Below are 20,621 nucleotides of genomic sequence, written 5' to 3'. Positions count from 1 at the left end.
ATAGTGCTAACTTTGGATCAGAAATTAATACATGAGAGGTTGTGATTTGATGGAAGTTTTTTTGGGCTGGATCAGGAAAAGTGTTGGGTGGGGTGGGGATCCAAACTTTAAAAAGGGACCCTACTTTCCTCGAATGGGCACCAAAGCAAAGTCTATGTGTCTATTTACTCAGTGTGCACAATACCCAATAAACATGTGCAAGAATAAAGCTGTGGTCAAACTTCAACTGACAAGTGACTGTACGTTTGTGTGTGCGTACTTTTTTATGATCTGGCCCCGAGTTTTGAACCTAGATTCCATATTCTAGTCGCAGATTTTTTTTAAAAAAAAAGCTTATTTAAAACCTTGTGTATGTAAAGTATTAACTTGGAGAAGCACACAAATTCTTTTCCGCTTTGTTTGAAATGTCAGAAAGATGGGTGTTAGTGGTCCACTGGTGACAATCTGGTTAGAATTTATAAATTGATTAATGAAATTGCTCAATTTTGAGCATTTTTAAATATCCCTCATGCTTTTCATTTATAAAACTGAGTGGTGGGGACGTGAGGGAGTACGAATTCTACTGGGCAAGAAATAAAGTGAGTACCTGTGGGGTTTTGCAATACTGTACAGAGCACGTCGATTTAAATTATTCTCGTACCACAGAAACTTTGAAATATAACTATAAAAGTAGTTCTACATACATTTCATTGTTTCCTCTTAAAATTAAAATTAGGAAAAGGATAAGAAGAAAAGAACGAAATCAGAAGAAGATCGTACTCACCGTTGTTGACTTTTTGGGCGGTCTCGTAGCGTGGTTGTGTTTTACATCATCATCTTCATTGTTTACAATGTGGCCTAAAATTATGCAAATTTCGGTCACCGCAATTATGTGTGTTATTCATTCGGGATCTGCCGATCACTGCCGAGCGGGATTTCAACATAGAGACGATAGATTCGTTACTCTACGTACGAAGATTTCAGAGAGCTCGTATTTCATAAGGAGAACCCTTAAGTACTTGATAGTACCCCAGAAATGCCTTATAAATAGTATTTAATCAGTTGATATACATAAATGTCCCAACATTTTTACAAGAAAATTCACCCTCAGCTGCACTATTGTGCCTTTAAATGAATGACATTTGCTAGAAATCGATTTTTTAAAAAAAGAGTAAATAATGCGCTTAAAGGGGCTTTACTGCATATATTTTGGAAAAATTTACTTGCTCTCGTCTTTGTTTGCTTAGAGTGGTCGAAAAATTGTGAAATTATGCTTATATTCAATCTAATAAGGCCCAAAATGCAGGATTACCATAGGAACTCGTTGTTTTTAACACGCCTTCTTCCGTTTCGGTCCTTAAATCTCTACACAGATACTGATGCAGATATTTAGACTGATTTCGTCTGAAAATAATTTGATAAGGCAATATGATCACGTGACAAATCAAAATGCTTTAAGGCGTAAACGATTCATACGTTCATCTTACTTTATGTGATAATAAAAGACCATGTACTGCTGTCGCCGATGTGATGAAATGGTTTTAATACATAATAATACGCTCTCCTTGAAGTAAAACATTTTTTTTTAATGCAGTTTTAGACCAGTAGACAAAGAAATTAGTTTGTTGTACAAGCCACAGGTGCTCGACACGAGCTTGATGTTAAGAAAAAAATAATTATCTAAAGGAAAAAAATCGTACAGAGTGTCAAAATTACCTTAGATTACCCCCATGACTAGTCCTACATGTAAGACATAGCACATTTTGATTTTGTTGAGGTAGGACTACCCCCATGACCCGTTCTGACATAGGACCCTCTCTATCATAATATATAAGATATTATGATAGAGAGGGTCCTATGTCAGAACGGGTCATCGGGGTAATTTAAGGTATTTTTGTCACTCTGTATGATTTTTTTCCTTTAGATGATTGTTTTTTTTTTCTTCTTAACATCAAGCTCGCTTCGAGCACCTGTGGTACAAGCCGATCATGGGATGATGGAGTCATCATTATAAACAGAAAACCTTGAAATGATCTATAAATAATCATGCAACAGAATTTGACCGCATTTGACTGAAAGTATCATGGCACACGCAGCTTTTAAGTTTATATAAATGATGCTTTCCTTTCCAGTTTGCTTATGTGAGGTATCGTAGTTGTAATTAATAACTGCTCCCCGTAGTAGCTGCAACATTAGATAGGAAATGCTCCCGGAGGCAGGGGGCACCGCGATCCATCATGGAAGATTATTAATGTGTAATCAGAATGTGTTTGAATAAATCTTGGTTATGTAATAACTTGAGACACCCTCGTTTTCATGACAGCACATTAAAGATAAAATTTTTAATAAAGATTAATGGGGTTATGCAGAATTATCCCCCTTGCATAAGAGATTTGAAACCAGAATTTAAAAAAAGAATTGTAGAATACAGGATTCATCAATTTAAGCAAGACAAGGTCTTTTAGCTTGTAAAATACACATTTTGGATTAAATTGAATACGTAAATTGAAGCTGAAGAAAATTTTATACAGATATATGACAGGTAACACTCTAAAGAGAAATACATTGTTGTCCAACATTGGGAAATAATTGATGTGTTGTGTCAGGGGCCCATCCACTTTACAGATGGTTTCCTGAACAAAACAAAAATAGACAAAATATAGTACAAGTATTGTGTGTTGAAATACACCAATAACTTAACACAATAAACCTTTTTCTCGTCCCCTTTCAAAACTAAACAAAGACAATATTTCAAAATGGTATTGCATAGCATTAAAGAGTCTAAACTATTTGTTTTTGTCATGTTGTTGCTTATATATATATATATATATATATATATATATATATATATATATATATATATATATATATGAACTTTTAAATGTCATTTCATCTGTCTCTATGGATTTAGTATGTATAATCACGATGATGAGTGCACCAAAGTCATGTGAACTTGATCCAGTTCCAACATCACTGCTGCTTGAGTGCTTAGATCCAGTATTGCCTTCACTAACTGATGTTATTAAAACCTTTCTCTCATCCGGGGAATTCCCATCATTTTTCAAAAGTGCCATTGTAAAGCCTCTGCTAAAGAAACCAACACTAGACCATAACAATTTAAAGAACTACCGTCCAGTTTCTAATCTCCCATTCATATAAAAAATCTTAGAAAAGGTTGTTCTATCCCAGCTTGTATCTCATCTAAATTCAAACAGTCTTTTTAGCAATGTACAATCTGCATATTGCCCTTGCCACAGTACTGAAACTACTCTTCTAAAAGTAGTTAATGACATTCTCTCTGCTTTGGATAGTGGAAAGATTACAGTCCTCACCCTCCTTGATTTGTCTGCAGCATTTGACACAATAGACCATGATATATTACTTCACCATCTCCAGCATGTATTTGGCATTCATGATACAGCTTTACTGTGGTTCAACTCCTGCTTGGTCAACAGGACACAAATTGTGTCTGCGAATGGAATATACACTCCAGCCCAGTAAATCTATGTTGTGGTGTTCCACAGGTGTCTATTCTTGGAACTGTTCTCATCATTCTATAAACTCAGCCACTCTCAAGTGTCATAGATACCATCCAGTGTCTCACCAATTGTATGCTGACGACACCCAAATATACAAATCTAGCCACCCATCTGAAGTTGATGCTACCATCCAAGGTGTAGAGAGGTGCATTTTTGATGTGAAATCATGGATGACATGTAACAAGCTGCAGATGAATGATGATAAAACTGAGGCCATTCTGATCACAACACAAAGACTTTCTCATTCACATCTTTTACCCCAAACAATAAATATCAGCAACACCAACATTAAATTCACACAATCAGTATGAAACTTAGGTGTTACTCTGGACAGTATTCTCACATTGCACCAACAAATATGTCATGAACATATGCAAGGCTGCGTATCTTGAGCTGGGATGCATCAGCTCCATTCGCAAATATCTTTCAGTTGGTGCCACTAAAATACTTGTGTGTTCATTAGTACTTTCAAGGCTGGACTATTGTAACTCAGTTCTGTCTGGTTCATCTCAATATCTACTCCAGAAACTTCAAAAAGTTCAAAACACAGATGCTCGGATCATACTTAAATTACCACAATCAGAGCACACCTCCCTGCTACTCTTACCCTACACTGCCTATCCATTCAATTCAGAATCAAACACAAAATTTGTTCTCTGTGCTACTTTTCACTGACGGACTTGAGTCCAACATACCTATCCAACCTCACCCATGTGTACACATCAGCAAGATACTTATGCTCCTCTTCTGACAATCGTATACTCATTATTCCCATTATGAAAATGAACTCATATGGACAACGTTCTTTTGCATACCAGGGCCCAGCAACATGGAATGAATTGCCCACTGAACATAGACACAAAGACAGTGATCCCATTCAAGAGTACTCTTAAAACTCACTTATTTCAACTGCAAGAACAAACTTAAAGACCTAATAATGTTTCCTACCTTAAATATTAAAAGCATGTTTTTATGTTTTCTAATTTCATGGTGTTTGTTTTTTGTAATCAATTTTACCATCATATTTTTTTTATGTTATAGGTGTTGTCTAATGTTGTAATGTGCTTAGAGCTTCTAAAGATTAGACGCTATACAAAATCCCCATTATTATTATTATTATTATTATGAAATTCTACAAATGACAAATTTTTGTAAATATTTAGTCTTGTATTTTTAACATAGGCATTGCACTTTTCTCCTGAAACACTTCCAGATGTAACTACCTGTGATTGATCCAAATATATGGACCCTCCAGTTTTCTGGATGCTGATCCTAGTGTTATCCTTCCATAAAGAAAAGAATAAGAGAACATAACTTTAAAGTTTTGCAACATTGCCACTTAATTGATACAGTGCAAGTGTATTCACCTACATTGTCACTTATCTGATACAGTGCAAGTGTATTCACCTACATTGCCACTTATCTGATACAGTGCAAGTGTATTCACCTACATTGCCACTTATCTGATACAGTGCAAGTGTATTCACCTACATTGCCACTTATCTGATAGTACAGTGCAAGTGTATTCACCTACATTGCCACTTATATGATACAGTGCTAGTTTATTCACCTACATAGCTAGTTATCCTATATGGTGCAAGTGTATTTTTTTCTCAGCAAGTTGAGCAACTATAAATACAGACATGAGGGACGAAATACTCAAGATATACACTGTAGTTATAATTTAATTCACCCAGAAGGTTCATCATAACACAATTGTATAATGAAATAAATAATCCCAACCCTAGCATCACCTTGGTGATAAATGATTAAAATTAATTACATTAAGAAATTGAGAGAGATAGATTCATGACAATGATATTAGAATATAACTAATTTTGGTATCTTTTCATCTATTAACTTTATTTTTTAATCTGCAAATTTTAAGAGTGAAGAACAAGAATTTCAACACATGGGTAAGTCTTATAAAGTGAATATGCAACACTACATTTACCATAAATCATTGGCTATGATGTTATGCTGTCAATGGTTGCACTATTAACAAAGCTTCTGTATCTTTTCATACAGTGTCATTTAGCAAGGTAGGCAACTCTAAATAGACATAAGGGATGAAATAGTCAAGATGGACACTAAAGTTATAACATAATTCATTAATGAAGAGTAAATAACCAGCATCACTGCTGATAATTGATTAAAACTAATACATTACAACATTGAGAGAAAGAGTGAGAGATGCACTAAATTAACAACGACAGTGATAAGAACATACAACTAAGTTGGTATCTTTTCATCAGTTACTTTTATTTTTTAGTTTTTCTTGGCTTCTATTTGGAAATCAGAATCAGAAAAAAATTGAAAAGAGTAAACAACAAGAACACTAACACATCATCAAGTCTTATAAAATGAATATGCAACACTGCATGTACATCAAATCATTGACTTATAAACATTTATATGAAATTCAGCCACAAATTTACCTACATCACTGATACATTTTTTTGGTACTTTTCATGCAGTGTTAAGAATAAAATATCCATACACAATAATATCCCACAGACTTTAGTTATAAAGCAGAATTATTAAAACAGTTCCTTTGATAACAAATTCATAATTCAAATGCAACATACATTGCCTGTGTGTTCCATGATTCCATGTGAGTACATGTTCTTTTAAGTCCTTTTTTTTTATCTAAAAGTGTTTCTTCCATCTTTTCATTGTTACTGCAGCTTTTTTATTTACAACGATGCTATGTTCCACAGTTCCATGCTTTATAAAGTAATGTCCACTTTTTTAATTCTTCTGATGTTTGTTAAGTATACATACTGTAAATATATCTGATGTTTGTTAAGTGTGCATAATGTAAATATATCTTCTGAGCAAGTGTACATTATGTAAATATATCTTCTGAGGAAGTGTACATAATGTAAATATATCTTCTCAAGAAGTGTACATAATGTAAATATATCTTCTGAGGAAGTGGGTTCATGACAGGTTAGAGAAAAACAGCACATATTTCATGTAAAAAGGACAGCTGATTAGTATTGTGGACTGCATTTTGACATTTGTTGAAATAAGCGAAAAGATGGGTAGAGCTTGAAAATTTCATGTATCCATAATATAATCCATTTAGAGAACAAGCACATGTATTATCCAATTTAATTAAACTTATGTTCTACACTCCTTCATTGGGCTTAAATTGGTAAATGCTTGTATCTTGCTGTCAATATATAACTTATAATACTGAAAAGGTCTTAACGAAACATATACAATTTGGCATAGTCCACTTTTGGTAAATGGTGAGGGAAAAATTAGTCTAAGTCTAAAATAAAAAAAATTCTGACCAACTAACCCAGTCTTTTTATAGCATAAAACTTGAAACCTGCATATTATACAGCAACATAGTGTTCCAGGCTTTCCTTTAAACTCCAAATTTTCGTACATATATGACTTTGCTTTTGAAAGCTTGACCAAGTGAACAATATCATACTCAGTTGGGCCTCTTGTTTATGTTATAGATCTTCAATAATATTTATATATTTTCATGATCAATAATTTATGCAATACTATTCTTATGATACTTATCTGTTCACAGGGCTGTCAGCTGCCAAACTCTTGAAAGAATCTGGTTTGAAGGTGTTAGTACTCGAAGCCAGAGACAGGGTTGGAGGCAGGACCTACACAATTATAGTAAATACTGCAATCTTTGTCTGTCACAAATAAATTTGTCATACATACCTTATGTGCAAGTACACTGTAACTTTTCACCATTACTGCTACAGTTAACTCCAATGTCAAAATGTTAAGTGGATGTTTCATTTGAATGCTATTATTATTTGATGCAGATTTGAGAAACATGTGTAAGAGCTAAAAAGGTGTTAATAACTGAAATAAATCTGGATGTTAATAACTGAAATAACTGAAATAAATCTGGTTGTTAATAACTGATATAAATCTGGATGTTAATAACTGATATAAATATGGATGTTAATAACTGAAATAAATATGGATGTTAATAACTGAAATAAATCTGGATGTTAATCTGATAAATATGGATGTTAATAACTGATATAAATCTGGATGTTAATAACTGCTATAAATCTGGATGTTAATAACTGATATCAATCTGGATGTTAATAACTGTTATAAATCTGGATGTTAATAACTGAAAAAATCTGGATGTTAATAACTGAAAAAATCTGGATGTTAATAACTGAAAAAATCTGGATGTTAATAACTGATATAAATCTGGATGTTAAAAACTGATATAAATATGGATGTTAATAACTGATATCAATCTGGATGTTAATAACTTATAAATCTGGATGTTAATAACTGAAATAAATCTGGATGTTAATAACTGAAATAAATCTGGATGTTAGTAACTGAAATAAATTTGGATGTTTATAACTGTTATAAATCTGGATGTTAATAACTGATATAAATCTGGATGTTAATAACTGAAATAAATCTGGATGTTAATTACTGAAATATATCTGCATGATAATAACTTATATAAATCTAGATGTTAATAACTGATATAAATCTGGATGTTAATAACTGATATAAATCTGGATGTTAATAACTGAAATAAATCTGGATGTTAATTACTGAAATATATCTGCATGTTAATAACTTATATAAATCTAGATGTTAATAACTGATATAAATATGGATGTTATTATCTGATATAAATATGGATGTTAATAACTGAAATAAATCTGGATGTTAATAACTGATATCAATCTGGATGTTAATAACTGATATCAATCTGGATGTTAAGAACTGCTATAAATTTGGATGTTAATAACTGCTATGAATCTGGATGTTAATAACTGAAATAAATCTGGATGTTAATTACTGAAAACAAATCTGGATGTTGATAACTTTTATAAATCTGGATGTTAATAGTTGATATGGATATGGATGCTAATAACTGAAATAAATCTGATGTTAATTACTGAAATAAATCTGGATGTTAATAACTGTTATAAATCTGGATGTTAATAACTGATATAAATCTGGATGTTAATAACTGACATAAATCTGGATGTTAATAACTGATATAAATCTGGATGTTAATAACTGATATAAATCTGGATGTTAATAACTGAAATAAATCTGGATGTTAATAACTGACATAAATCTGGATGTTAATAACTGATATAAATCTGGATGTTAATAACTGATATAAATCTGGATGTTAATAACTGATATAAATATGGATGTAAATAACTGATATAAATCTGGATGTTAATAACTGAAATAAATCTGGATGTTAATAACTGATATAAATCTGGATGTTGATAACTGCTATAAATCTGGATGTTAATGACCAATATAAATCTGGATGTTAATAACTGCTATAAATCTGGATGTTAATAACTGATATAAATATGGATGTTAATAACTGATATAAATCTGGATGTTGATAACTGAAATAAATCTGGATGTTAATAACTGATATAAATATAGATGTTAATAACTGATATAAATCTGGATGTTAATAACTGAAATAAATCTGGATGTTAATAACTGAAATAAATCTGGATGTTAATAACTGATATAAATATGGATGTTAATAACTACTATAAATCTGAATGTTAATAACTGATATAAATATGGATGTTAATAACTGATATAAATCTAGATGTTAATAACTGAAATAAATCTGGATGTTAATATCTGATATAAATATAGATGTTAATAACTGATATAAATCTGGATGTTAATAACATATAAATCTGGATGTTAATAACTGAACTAAATCTGGATGTTAATAACTTATATAAATATGGATGTTAATAACTGATATAAATTTGGATGTTAATGACCAATATAAATCTGGATGTTAATAACTGATATAAATCTGGATGTTAATAACTGAAATAAATCTGGATGTTAATATCTGATATAAATATAGATGTTAATAACTGATACAAATCTGGATGTTAATAACTGATATAAATCTGGATGTTAATAACTGATATAAATATGGATGTTAATAACTGATATAAATATGGATATTACTAATATAAATCTGGATGTTAATGACCAATATAAATCTGGATGTTAATGACCAATATAAATCTGGATGTTAATAACTGATATAAATCTGGATGTTAATAACTGATATAAATCTGGATGTTAATAACTGATATAAATATGGATATTACTAATATAAATCTGGATGTTAATGACCAATATAAATCTGGATGTTAATGACCAATATAAATCTGGATGTTAATAACTGATATAAATCTGGATGTTAATAACTGATATAAATATAGATGTTAATAACTGATATAAATATGGATGTTAATGACCAATATAAATCTGGATGTTATTATCTGATATAAATATGGATGTTAATAACTGGATAAATATGGATGTTGCTAATATAAACATAGATGTTAATAACCGATATATAAATCTGAATGTTAATTATTGATATAAATTTGAATGTTAATAGCCAATTCCAATATTTAGCAATTCAGAATGATTTGTTGTTAATAGACATTATGTTTTGGTGGAAGAATTAGTGCTAAATTTGAATGTGTTACAGGAAATGCTTATAATAAAATGTCTTAACATGGAATGTTTGGCTGAGTAAACATACTGTCATATCATATACAGTGAAATGAATCATAGTAGTCACCACTGTATCTACTTGTAAAGGACGATATTTATTGACCCATCCTCTTACATTAATATTTATTGGTCTGTCCCCTTGCATTAATATTTATTGGCATGTCCCTTACATTATTATTTATTGGCATGTCCCTTACATTTAATATTTATTGACCCATCCTCTTACATTCAATATTTATTGGTCTGTCCCCTTACATTCAATATTTATTGGTCTGTCCCCTTACATTAATATTTATTGGTCTGTCCCCTTACATTAATATTTATTGGCATGTCCCCTTACATTAATATTTATTGACCCATCCTCTTACATTAATATTTATTGGTATGTCCCCTTACATTCAATATTTATTGGTCTGTTCCCTTACATTAATATTTATTTACCCATCCTCTTACATTCAATATTAATTGGTCTGTCCCCTTACATTAATATTTATTGGTCTGTCCCCTTACATTAATATTTATTGACCCATCCTCTTACATTAAGATTTATTGGTATGTCCCCTTACATTAATATTTTTTGGCATGGCCCCTTACATTAATATTTATTGGCATGGCCCCTTACATTAATATTTATTGGCATGGCCCCTTGCATTAATATTTATTGGCATGGCCCTTTACATTAATATTTGTTGGCCTGTCCCCTTACATTTAATATTTATTGACCCATCCTCTTACATTCAATATTTATTGGTCTATTCCCTTACATTAATATTTATTGACCCATCCTCTTACATTCAATGTTTATTGGTCTGTTCCCTTACGTTAATATTTATTGACCCATCCTCTTGCATTCAATATTTATTGGTCTGTTCCCTTACATTAATATTTATTGACCCATCCTCTTGCATTCAATATTTATTGGTCTGTTCCCTTACATTAATATTTATTGACCCATCCTCTTACATTCAATGTTTATTGGTCTGTTCCCTTACATTAATATTTATTGACCCATCCTCTTACATTCAATATTTATTGGTATGTCCTCTTACATTAATATTTATTGGCATGTCCCTTACATTAATATTTATTGGCCTGTCCCTTACATTATTATTTATTGGCATGTCCCCTTACATTAATATTTATTGGCATGTCCCTTACATTAATATTTATTGGCCTGTCCCTTACATTATTATTTATTGGCATGTCCCCTTACATTAATATTTATTGGCATGTCCCTTACATTTAATATTTATTGACCTGTCCTCTTACATTTAATATTTATTGACCTGTCCCCTTACATTTAATATTTATTGACCTGTCCCCTTACATTAATATTTACTGGCATGTCCCCTTACATTTAATATTTATTGGCATGTCCCCTTACATTAATATTTATTGGCATGTCCCCTTACATCAATATTTATTGGCCTGTCCCCTTACATTAATATTTATTGGCATGTCCCCATACATTAATATTTATTGGCATGTCCTTTACATTCAATATTTATTGGCCTGTCCCCTTACATTCAATATTTATTGGTCTGTTCCCTTACATTAATATTTATTGACCCATCCTCTTACATTCAATATTTATTGGTCTGTCCCCTTACATTAATATTTATTGGCCTGTCCCCTTACATTAATATTTATTGGCATGTCCCCTTACATTAATAATTATTGGCCTGTCCCCTTACATTATTAATTATTGGCCTGTCCCCTTACATTATTATTTATTGGTATGTCCCCCTACATTAATATTTGTTGGCATGTCCCCTTACATTAATATTTGTTATTCTGTCCCCTTACATTAATATCTGTTGGCATGTCCGCTTACATTAATATTTGTTGGCTTGTCCCCTTACATTAATATTTGTTGGCTTGTCCCCTTACATTAATATTTATTAGCCTGTCCCCTTACATTAATATTTATTAGCCTGTCCCCTTACATTAATATTTATTGGCATGTCCCCATACATTAATATTTATTGGCATGTCCTTTACATTCAATATTTATTAGCCTGTCCCCTTACATTAATATTTATTGGCCTGTCCCCTTACATTAATATTTATTGGCATGTCCCCATACATTAATATTTATTGGCATGTCCTTTACATTCAATATTTATTGGCCTGTCCCCGTACATTCAATATTTATTGGTCTGTTCCCTTACATTAATATTTATTGACCCATCCTCTTACATTCAATATTTATTGGTCTGTCCCCTTACATTAATATTTATTGGCCTGTCCCCTTACATTAATATTTATTGGCATGTCCCCTTACATTAATATTTATTGGCCTGTCCCCTTACATTAATATCTGTTGGCATGTCCGCTTACATTAATATTTGTTGGAATGTCCCCTTACATTAATATTTGTTATTCTGTCCCCTTACATTAATATCTGTTGGCTTGTCCCCTTACATTAATATTTGTTGGCTTGTCCCCTTACATTAATATTTGTTGGCTTGTCCCCTTACATTAATATTTGTTGGCTTGTCCCCTTACATTAATATTTATTAGCCTGTCCCCTTACATCAATATTTGTTGGCATGTCCCCTTAAGTAATAGTATCATTTTTAACTGCTATTAAACATATAAATTATATTTTTTCATAGAGAAAAACAATTTGTTGTCCCTTGAATGTCTTTTATTTAGACAGTTTTTAAGTCATTGTATTCAGAATTAAACAGTTATAAAATTGAAATAAAGAGGTCCCCTGGGTGGCTGTGTGTTTTAAGGCACTCCCCTTTACAGATAACTCATCCCTGTGTGATTTCAAGTCTTGGCTTGATCATTGTGGATATGTGAGAAAGCTTGCCAGTAGCTCCTTGTGGGTTGGTGGTTCTTCACATGTTCTTCTAGGATCTTACTTCACCATATATACGGGGCCCGGAGTGGCTGAGTGGTCTAAAGCGCTCTCCATTACAGATCACTGCCATCTCACCTCTGTCTGTGTGGGTTTGAGTCTAGGATTCGGCCAATGTTTGTATGTGAGAAAGCTTGCCAGTAGCTTCTCGTGGGTCGGTGGTTCTTCCCAGGGGTTTCTTGGGTTCTTTCTCCACCATTAATACTGGCCGCCATGCATAGCCTGTCATGTGCTGAAAAATGGCATTAAACCCCACAACAACAACAACAACAACACATATACTGGCCACCATGTACAGGCTGTCATTTGCTTAAAAATGGCATGAAACCCAGAAAACCAAACCTTGAAATGAAAAGATGATTGTAATCAGCAGATAAAGGTTTTCTGTGTGCTTCTCAGCTTCTGAGGCAGACATAAATGGGTTCAGTGGTTTTTGTTTCTGGATAATGCTTTCATAATGTTTCTGATTCTTTGCACATTTGTTACCCTAAGTGTATAAAAAATTTGTTTTGAGAAAGGACACACCACAAAAAAACAAGCCTTCATAAAATGTCTCCATAAGCTGTTATTTATTAAATACATTATTCTGTAATGGGGAGGGTTGTCATATTTATCCCCACACATCAGAAAAGAGTTAGAAATTTAAGGCTTCACTATGTATTATTCTGTTTTTCAGTCTGTCAGTCTGCCTGCCCATCACAACTCTTGTCATAATTGTCTTAAAAAGGGTCTAAAAGATAATTATTATTGTGTTTCCATTTATTTATCACCTAGTAAACAGTAGTTCTAATTTTATGTACTGGAAAGAAATGCCTTTTACCTTCCATGCTTACAGTAGCTTTCATTCATTGAATCCATATTTGATGCTGTGTGCACAATACATATTGGTGTTCAGTATTATTTAAAAACCAATATAATATATAACAATTGTCAGTATTACTTGTGTATATTATTGAACTTATCTGTATCAGTCATGACACCTTTTAACATTCATGTGTTTCCATGTAACTTCCAAACTATCAACCTCCCAATGCTATGAATTATTTACTGGATATATTTTTATACTAAGTGTTCACTTTTTACCTGTTTGTGGGTGATTTTTTTCTTCAAAGTTGCAGAATCAGTGGGGGTGGGTTGGCAGTGTGTGTAAAATGGTGATAATTGTTTTGCACTTCTTCAATCCCAAGTACAGTCACATGCAGATATTCACTGGTAGCCAGCCAACCTTAAGATATGCAACACAAGTGTAAGGATATTCACTGGTATCCAACCTTAAGATATGCAACACAAGTGTAAGGGACCGATATTCACTGGTATCCATCCTTATGATATGCAACACAAGTGTAAAGGACAGATATTCGCTGGTATCCAACCTTAAGATATGCAATACAAGTGTAAGGGACAGATATTCACTGGTATCCAACCTTAAGATATGCAACACAAGTGTAAGGAACAGATATTCACTGGTATCCAACCTTAAGATATGCAACACAAGTGTAAGGGACATATATTCCCTGGTGTCCATCCTTATGATATGCAACACAAGCGTAAGTTACAGATATTCACTGGTATCCAACCTTAAGATATACAACACGAGTGTAAAGGACAGATATTCACTGTGTGTTGCTCATACTTTGACTTGTCAATAGTTTCAGTGTGACAAGAAAAGGTTTAAATGTTAGGTCACTGTCACAAAAAATACCATGGATATTTTAGCCTCAGATCATCCAACTATATGCCAGATTAGGTCTGACAAATTTCATTCCATATTTTAGTATGAATTTTGTACAGTTGGACATAAAAAAAGTTTATATGAAAAGTTCATATTTATTTTTTCTTTTCACTATTCACAAAATAATTAGCCCAGGCATGAAATGTTTTCAATATTGTATTAGTTTTCATCCTAGCATGTTTTGAACAAACTTTACTGGTTTTAATTTTAGGACAGAAATCATGGTCCAGTGGATGTGGGTGGAGCCTATGTTGGCCCCACACAGAACAGAGTATTTAGGCTGGCTAAAGAGTTTGGATTACAGTTCTATGATGTCAGTGAAAAAGAAAAGACTGTTCTGAATGTTCAGGTGAGTGATGCTAAGCAAGACAATAACACTGCCTCATTATAATGCCCTTCATTATAGCATGTTATTTTATTATATTAAGGTATATATGGCAATGGATCCCATTTAATATTTTGTAAAATTTCCTGTGTAATGTTCTTCATTTTAAGGTGGTCTTACAATAAGGCAGTGCATTATAAGATGGTCTTACAATAAGACAGTGCACTCTGTAGTTTAAGTGGACAGCATTACTTTGAGGGAGTACTGTACTGTAATCCACAGATGATGAAGGTGATGAAAATTCTGTAAAATATTTCATCGTGGGGTTTGTTCACAGAGTGTTATTGAGACTAGCTTAGAGGAAATTTTTGTCAGGATGTCCCTTTCACTTTAAAATTTCCATGTGTAGAATTCATTGATACTCTTTTGCATTTTGAGAAAAGTTTAAAAGTATCCAAGATATTTAGTGTAAATATAATTTCTAGAGTAGTCCACAATTTATATATTTTTGTATTTTTCTCAACTTTTATTATTGTTTTGATTCCATCAGTTCTTTGCTACAAATATTAAAAATTCATTGTGTTGTGGAAAAGAGTTGACCAGTATATACAGGATTTTGTTCTATTCATATTTTAATGTAACATGAACTACACTGGTATATACTTTTTCCATTTAGGGTACATGGGCCAAATATATTGGGACAATCCCTCCCTTCTGGAACCCAATAAAACTCCTAGACCTAAATCATGTTATAAGGACCATTAACAGCATGGCAAAAGAGGTAACATTTATGTCATGGAAACATGTAATTTTATCTGGTTTAGTTAAAACAGTTCTTTTAGCCATTTATTTGAATCTCTGTTGAGCATACATTAATTTATGAATTTTCATTGACTGCAGTTTCCTAACTATGATTAAAAGTGTTAGCATTTATTACTATATTTGGATGGTGCCACTTTTCTTTCTTCTCTCTCTCTCTCTCTACATATATATATATATATATATATATATATATATATATATATATATATATATATATATATATATATATATATATCCATGTGATTTGTATTGTGTGAGTCAAAAAGTTGACATCATAAAAGTTTTAAATCTTGTGCTGGACAGACTTCTTGCACTTCCAAAAATGTTGCATAGTTTATTGAGAATATTACATTCAGAATAGACCATTACAATCTGGATAGACCATTAAGTTCTACAAAAGTCATCATTATATGAGGTATAAAGTTTGAAAGCATTGAGGTTAATGGGACATTGGAGGATAGTATTCAGTTTCTTTCTTGATGTTATTTTTTGCATTAGGTCCCATGTGATGCTCCATGGAAAGCCAAGAAGGCTGATGAGTGGGACTCTATGACAGTCAAACAGTTTGTCGACTCAGTTGCTTGGACAAGGTTTGTACAGTTTATTATCTTTACCATACCCTTGCACTGTGAGTAATTTCTAAGTCCACATTGTTGTAGTTATGCTTGAACAGTTTATTTTACATATCAAACCGTAGCTTTGTGAGTAATTTCTGTAAGACCTACGTTATTGTAGTTATGTTGGAACCATTTATTTTACTTATCAAACCATAGCATTGTGAGTAATTTCTGTAATCCTTACGTTATTGTAGTGTTGGAACAGTTTATGTATAGTATGCATATTTTCAAAATGTGTGAAGGTCTGATGACCTTACTTTTTAGCAATAGTGAAATATATATATATATATACACACATCAAGATATAACCCTTTGTAAAGATATTTACATTTTAGCAGTAGTGAAATACAATAAAAAAAACCAATTCTTTGTACTGATTTAATATTTTCTTTATTACAATTTGCATACAAAGTACAACTGTTTGTACAGATTTCATACTTTCTTATTAGTAGTGGTGAAAGACGTCAAAATACAACTCTTATACAGATTTAATATTTTCCGATATAAACCAGATTTTACAGTAAAGGTGACTGAGCAAAGAAAGAAAATATAGCTAGAAGGAAGAGTCAGCAAATTAACAAGGTATAGACGTATAGTTAAATAGTTTTAAAACTGATCTCTTAATCAGAAATGGAATACTCGCCAAAAGAGCTGAGTTTTCACCTCAGCATTTATTTTTCTTCTACACTTGTAGATAACAGATGCTGCATCTGTAAAACAAAATGTATTTCTTATTTAAAATTTGCCACCCAATCATAATACCTTAGGAGAACGACTACTACTTCAGAAATCCAGCCCTACCAGGCTAAAGACCCATTAACTAATAAGCTAAAAATTATTTGCCCACTAAGAGGTTAGTTAGAGTGATCGCCTCTTGATGTTGAGATTGGTGCTAAATTCTGTCAAATTGTCAGTTACTGCTGAAGCAGAAGGCATGATTTCTATATTGATGTAAATGTGTGGAGACTGATTCCTATGTTGATATAAATGTGGTTAGATTGAGTGGGTGTATATGTATTATGATTGGGTAAGTATTTTTGAAGAAACATCGTTTGCTAGATAAAATTAGTTTCTTCTTGAAAATACGTTACCCAATCATTATACCTTATTAGAATAGGTATGAGGTGGAGGGAGATACATCTCCTTACCCCAAAGAGACCTCCTCTGGTCCCTAAGATATGTGAGACAGCTGCTAGATAACCTGATTGGAAACAGACTCCTTATGTTGGGGAGTGGCATCAAAGGGCATACATGCCAACCATTATGCTTTTGGCATAATCATTACACTTTTTTTCACTTAATTACCTCTTATGTGTAAATGTATTTGGATTACGCGTTTTTGGTATCTCCCCCTCCCCAAAAAATTAATAATTTGTTTTCTCATTTTTATTAGCATCCCATTAATCTTTCAGACCATATTCTAGAGAAGACATCTTCTACGTAACTATGAAATAAGAGTACGCTTGTCTGTAGACTTGCATGCACTTTCCTAATAGTATTATGTTCTATTTGTAGCAGTGACCTATTTTCAAGAAACATGCTGGTTTCTACTTCTAAACATTTGACTTCAGTTTCTATTTATGGCAGCTGTATGGCTTAGTTAGGAAAGAACAGACTGGTTTTCTAATTTTAAATCTTTGCTCATAGATTCTTTGTTCTAATTCATATCTGGTACAGAACCAGTCTATAGGTATTTGGCGAGTCAGATTTATTCTAGTCGATGTGTGTGTTAGAGCAAAAATGGTTTTCAAATAATTTCACAGATGGATTAGAAAAAGACAAAAAATCGATTCAAAGATGAATACATGAATTACACAATACAGCATTCCATTCTATGACAGCTTCTCGCCAAGTGCAGGCTGTGTGTAAATGATTTAATTATTGGTCTTGGTGGTAAAACAAAAAAAACTTGAATTAGCTTGTTTACTAACTCCATTATTAAGGTAACTTATTTTTTATAGCAGAACTAAGTTATGGACACAAATTTTATAAATGCAGAGGTGTTATTTACCGAGTTCTTAATAAAACATGGACTATCCCTAACAGTAGAAGACTACATTGGTCCTTTGTTCAAATGGATGTTTACCGATTCCAAGATTGCAGTAAAAAATGCGTGTGTGTAAGAACAAAATCATTTAATATTGTTAGTCGTTTAGCAGAAGATACTTCACTTAAAATTGCAGAAGCCATGAAAATTGGGTCATTTAGTATTGCAACAGACAGGAGTAGTGATTATGATGACAAAAGGTTGTAGCCAGTGACCTGTTTGAGAGATTTTGACAATGAAAAGGGCAAAGTCAGAGTACACTTCTTTTGTTACCAGAATTAACAGTAGGTTCCTCAGGAGAAAACATTTTTTATTTGCTTAATAATGCTTTGAATAAATATATGTTGGCAGAACTGTATCGGGTTTTCAGATAGTGCTGCATCAGTGATGACTGTAATTCTTAAAGGAGTTGCATTCTACATTTTGAAAAATGTCTCGAATGTATACATAGAGGTTGTCCATGTGTTATGCTGTACGCTGCTGCAGGAGAGGCTGCCGATAAATTAGAAGGAGAACTGAAGTATCAAGTTGGCATTCTACCTGACAATGTACTTCATGCAGAGTTGATGTGCAATAGCACCTTATTTCCAAGCTAAAAGACCCAATAACTGGAAGATATATATTTCCTCTTCTTTGTCAGGTTATGAAAGGAATATTGGTTCTTTACCATTCTAATGCTGACTGTGAGAGATTGTTCAGTATTTTTAACAAAAATAAAATGGAATTCAGATCCAGGCTCTGTAACCCAGCACTTTTTGCCTTATTGGTGTGCAAAACATTCATAATCTCAGCTTGTACAAAGTATTTTGAAATGCAATATGAGTGACTGTTGCTTTTTAAAGCTTAAAGTGCTATATATGAAAATTTGAAACAGTAATTGATGTTAAAAGCCAAGAGGGGTAAATAAATCACTTTGTACAGATGCTCATTGAATTTTATTATGTTATATGTGGATTACTCTTTTCTGCTATGGATACTATTTTTGTCCACTTGGATTACACTTTTTCCTCACCAGGGGTTGACATATATGGAATGGGAAATATTATCCCTCCCCCAAATCCAGCAGAAGTCTGAATCTGCATCTTTATAAAGCCTTGACATGACCTGGAAAGGTAACCATTTGCAACACACAGGTAAAGTTCCTCCAGATTGAATTCACCCATTAAGAGGAAAGATCTCCAATAACAACTATAGAAGTGTACTCAGTTCTCCATCCCACAGCATGGATAATTGCAGTTATAGTAGAGTTTCACTCTTATGCATTGTTTGTGGTGACTGTCCTACCTTAGTGAGCTGATACGAGAAATAAATTCATCGGTGTCGGTTTAGTTCAAAATGTGGAAAAGGTAGCCCATTTTATTTAGGATGAAAGTGTCCATATTGATTTATCATCCTTCCCCTCTTTTGAATGTAAAATGAGGTGTGATCTCCCTCGATACATTGGCTCCATATTCCTGAAATATAACTTCAGAGCTTGCACGGGACCTGTAGATGATCTTGAGTTGAAGTGTCCAGAATAGGCAGGTATCATCAGCAATATCAGATTACCCATGAATGGAAGCATGTTATTGGCAATAAAAGCAGGGAGCTTCATGAGCAATACTGATCCATCTCAGTCTCTGGAAAGAGCATCAGTTATACAGGCCTTTTGGGTTGAGGACTGGTGAGGCAAAGGTTGGGGTTTCTGGTATTCCACTCTTTCAACAACAGGTCTATCATAGGTTGATCCCACTGAGCATCTACTGAGTAGTGAAAACTGAGGGCTCAAGAGATCATTCCTTCTTGCAGAACAATGAGTCTGCCAGTACATTAACCAGCCCAGGATATGTTGAATGTTAACCTGGATTGTCATTGAAGCTATCCTTTTAGAAAATCCTCAGCGAGAATAAAAAAGTCGGATTACTTGTTTCTACTTTGCTGTTTGAGGTAAGTCACCATGGTGAAGTTATCAGACAGAATGAGGACTCCATTCCAGTGTAGGTTCTCTAGCCACCAATGGAAAGTTTTCAAAATGGTTTCCATCTGGAGGAAGTCAATATATAAATAATGATCCGGAGGAGGCCACATTCTTGTGGCATTCTGAAATGGTAGGAGTCTTGCTCTCCCAATCCTCTGTGTTTGCATCCATAATGACTATGATTA

At 32.8% G+C, this 20,621-nt stretch overlaps 1 protein-coding gene across 3 annotated transcripts in view; it reads left to right on the top strand.

Moving 5' to 3' along the window:
• Positions 1 to 20,621, top strand: part of LOC149799198 (amine oxidase [flavin-containing] B-like) — a 96,416-nt gene that overhangs the window by 12,683 nt on the left and 63,112 nt on the right. For all 3 annotated transcript variants that reach the window (XM_089958461.1, XM_089958462.1, XM_089958463.1), the window contains exons 2-5: positions 7,072 to 7,166; positions 14,880 to 15,017; positions 15,670 to 15,774; positions 16,314 to 16,405. In XM_089958461.1, coding sequence (XP_089814587.1) covers positions 7,072 to 7,166; positions 14,880 to 15,017; positions 15,670 to 15,774; positions 16,314 to 16,405 — 430 coding nt within the window. The remainder of the gene's footprint in view (positions 1 to 7,071; positions 7,167 to 14,879; positions 15,018 to 15,669; positions 15,775 to 16,313; positions 16,406 to 20,621) is intronic.

Source organism: Sinohyriopsis cumingii, chromosome 5 (assembly GCF_028554795.1).
Source record: "Sinohyriopsis cumingii isolate HCF-2022 chromosome 5, ASM2855479v2, whole genome shotgun sequence".
Classification (NCBI taxonomy): domain Eukaryota; kingdom Metazoa; phylum Mollusca; class Bivalvia; order Unionida; family Unionidae; genus Sinohyriopsis; species Sinohyriopsis cumingii.
The sequence above is the reverse complement of the archived record's forward strand: the minus strand, read 5'-3'. Positions and strand labels throughout refer to the sequence as shown.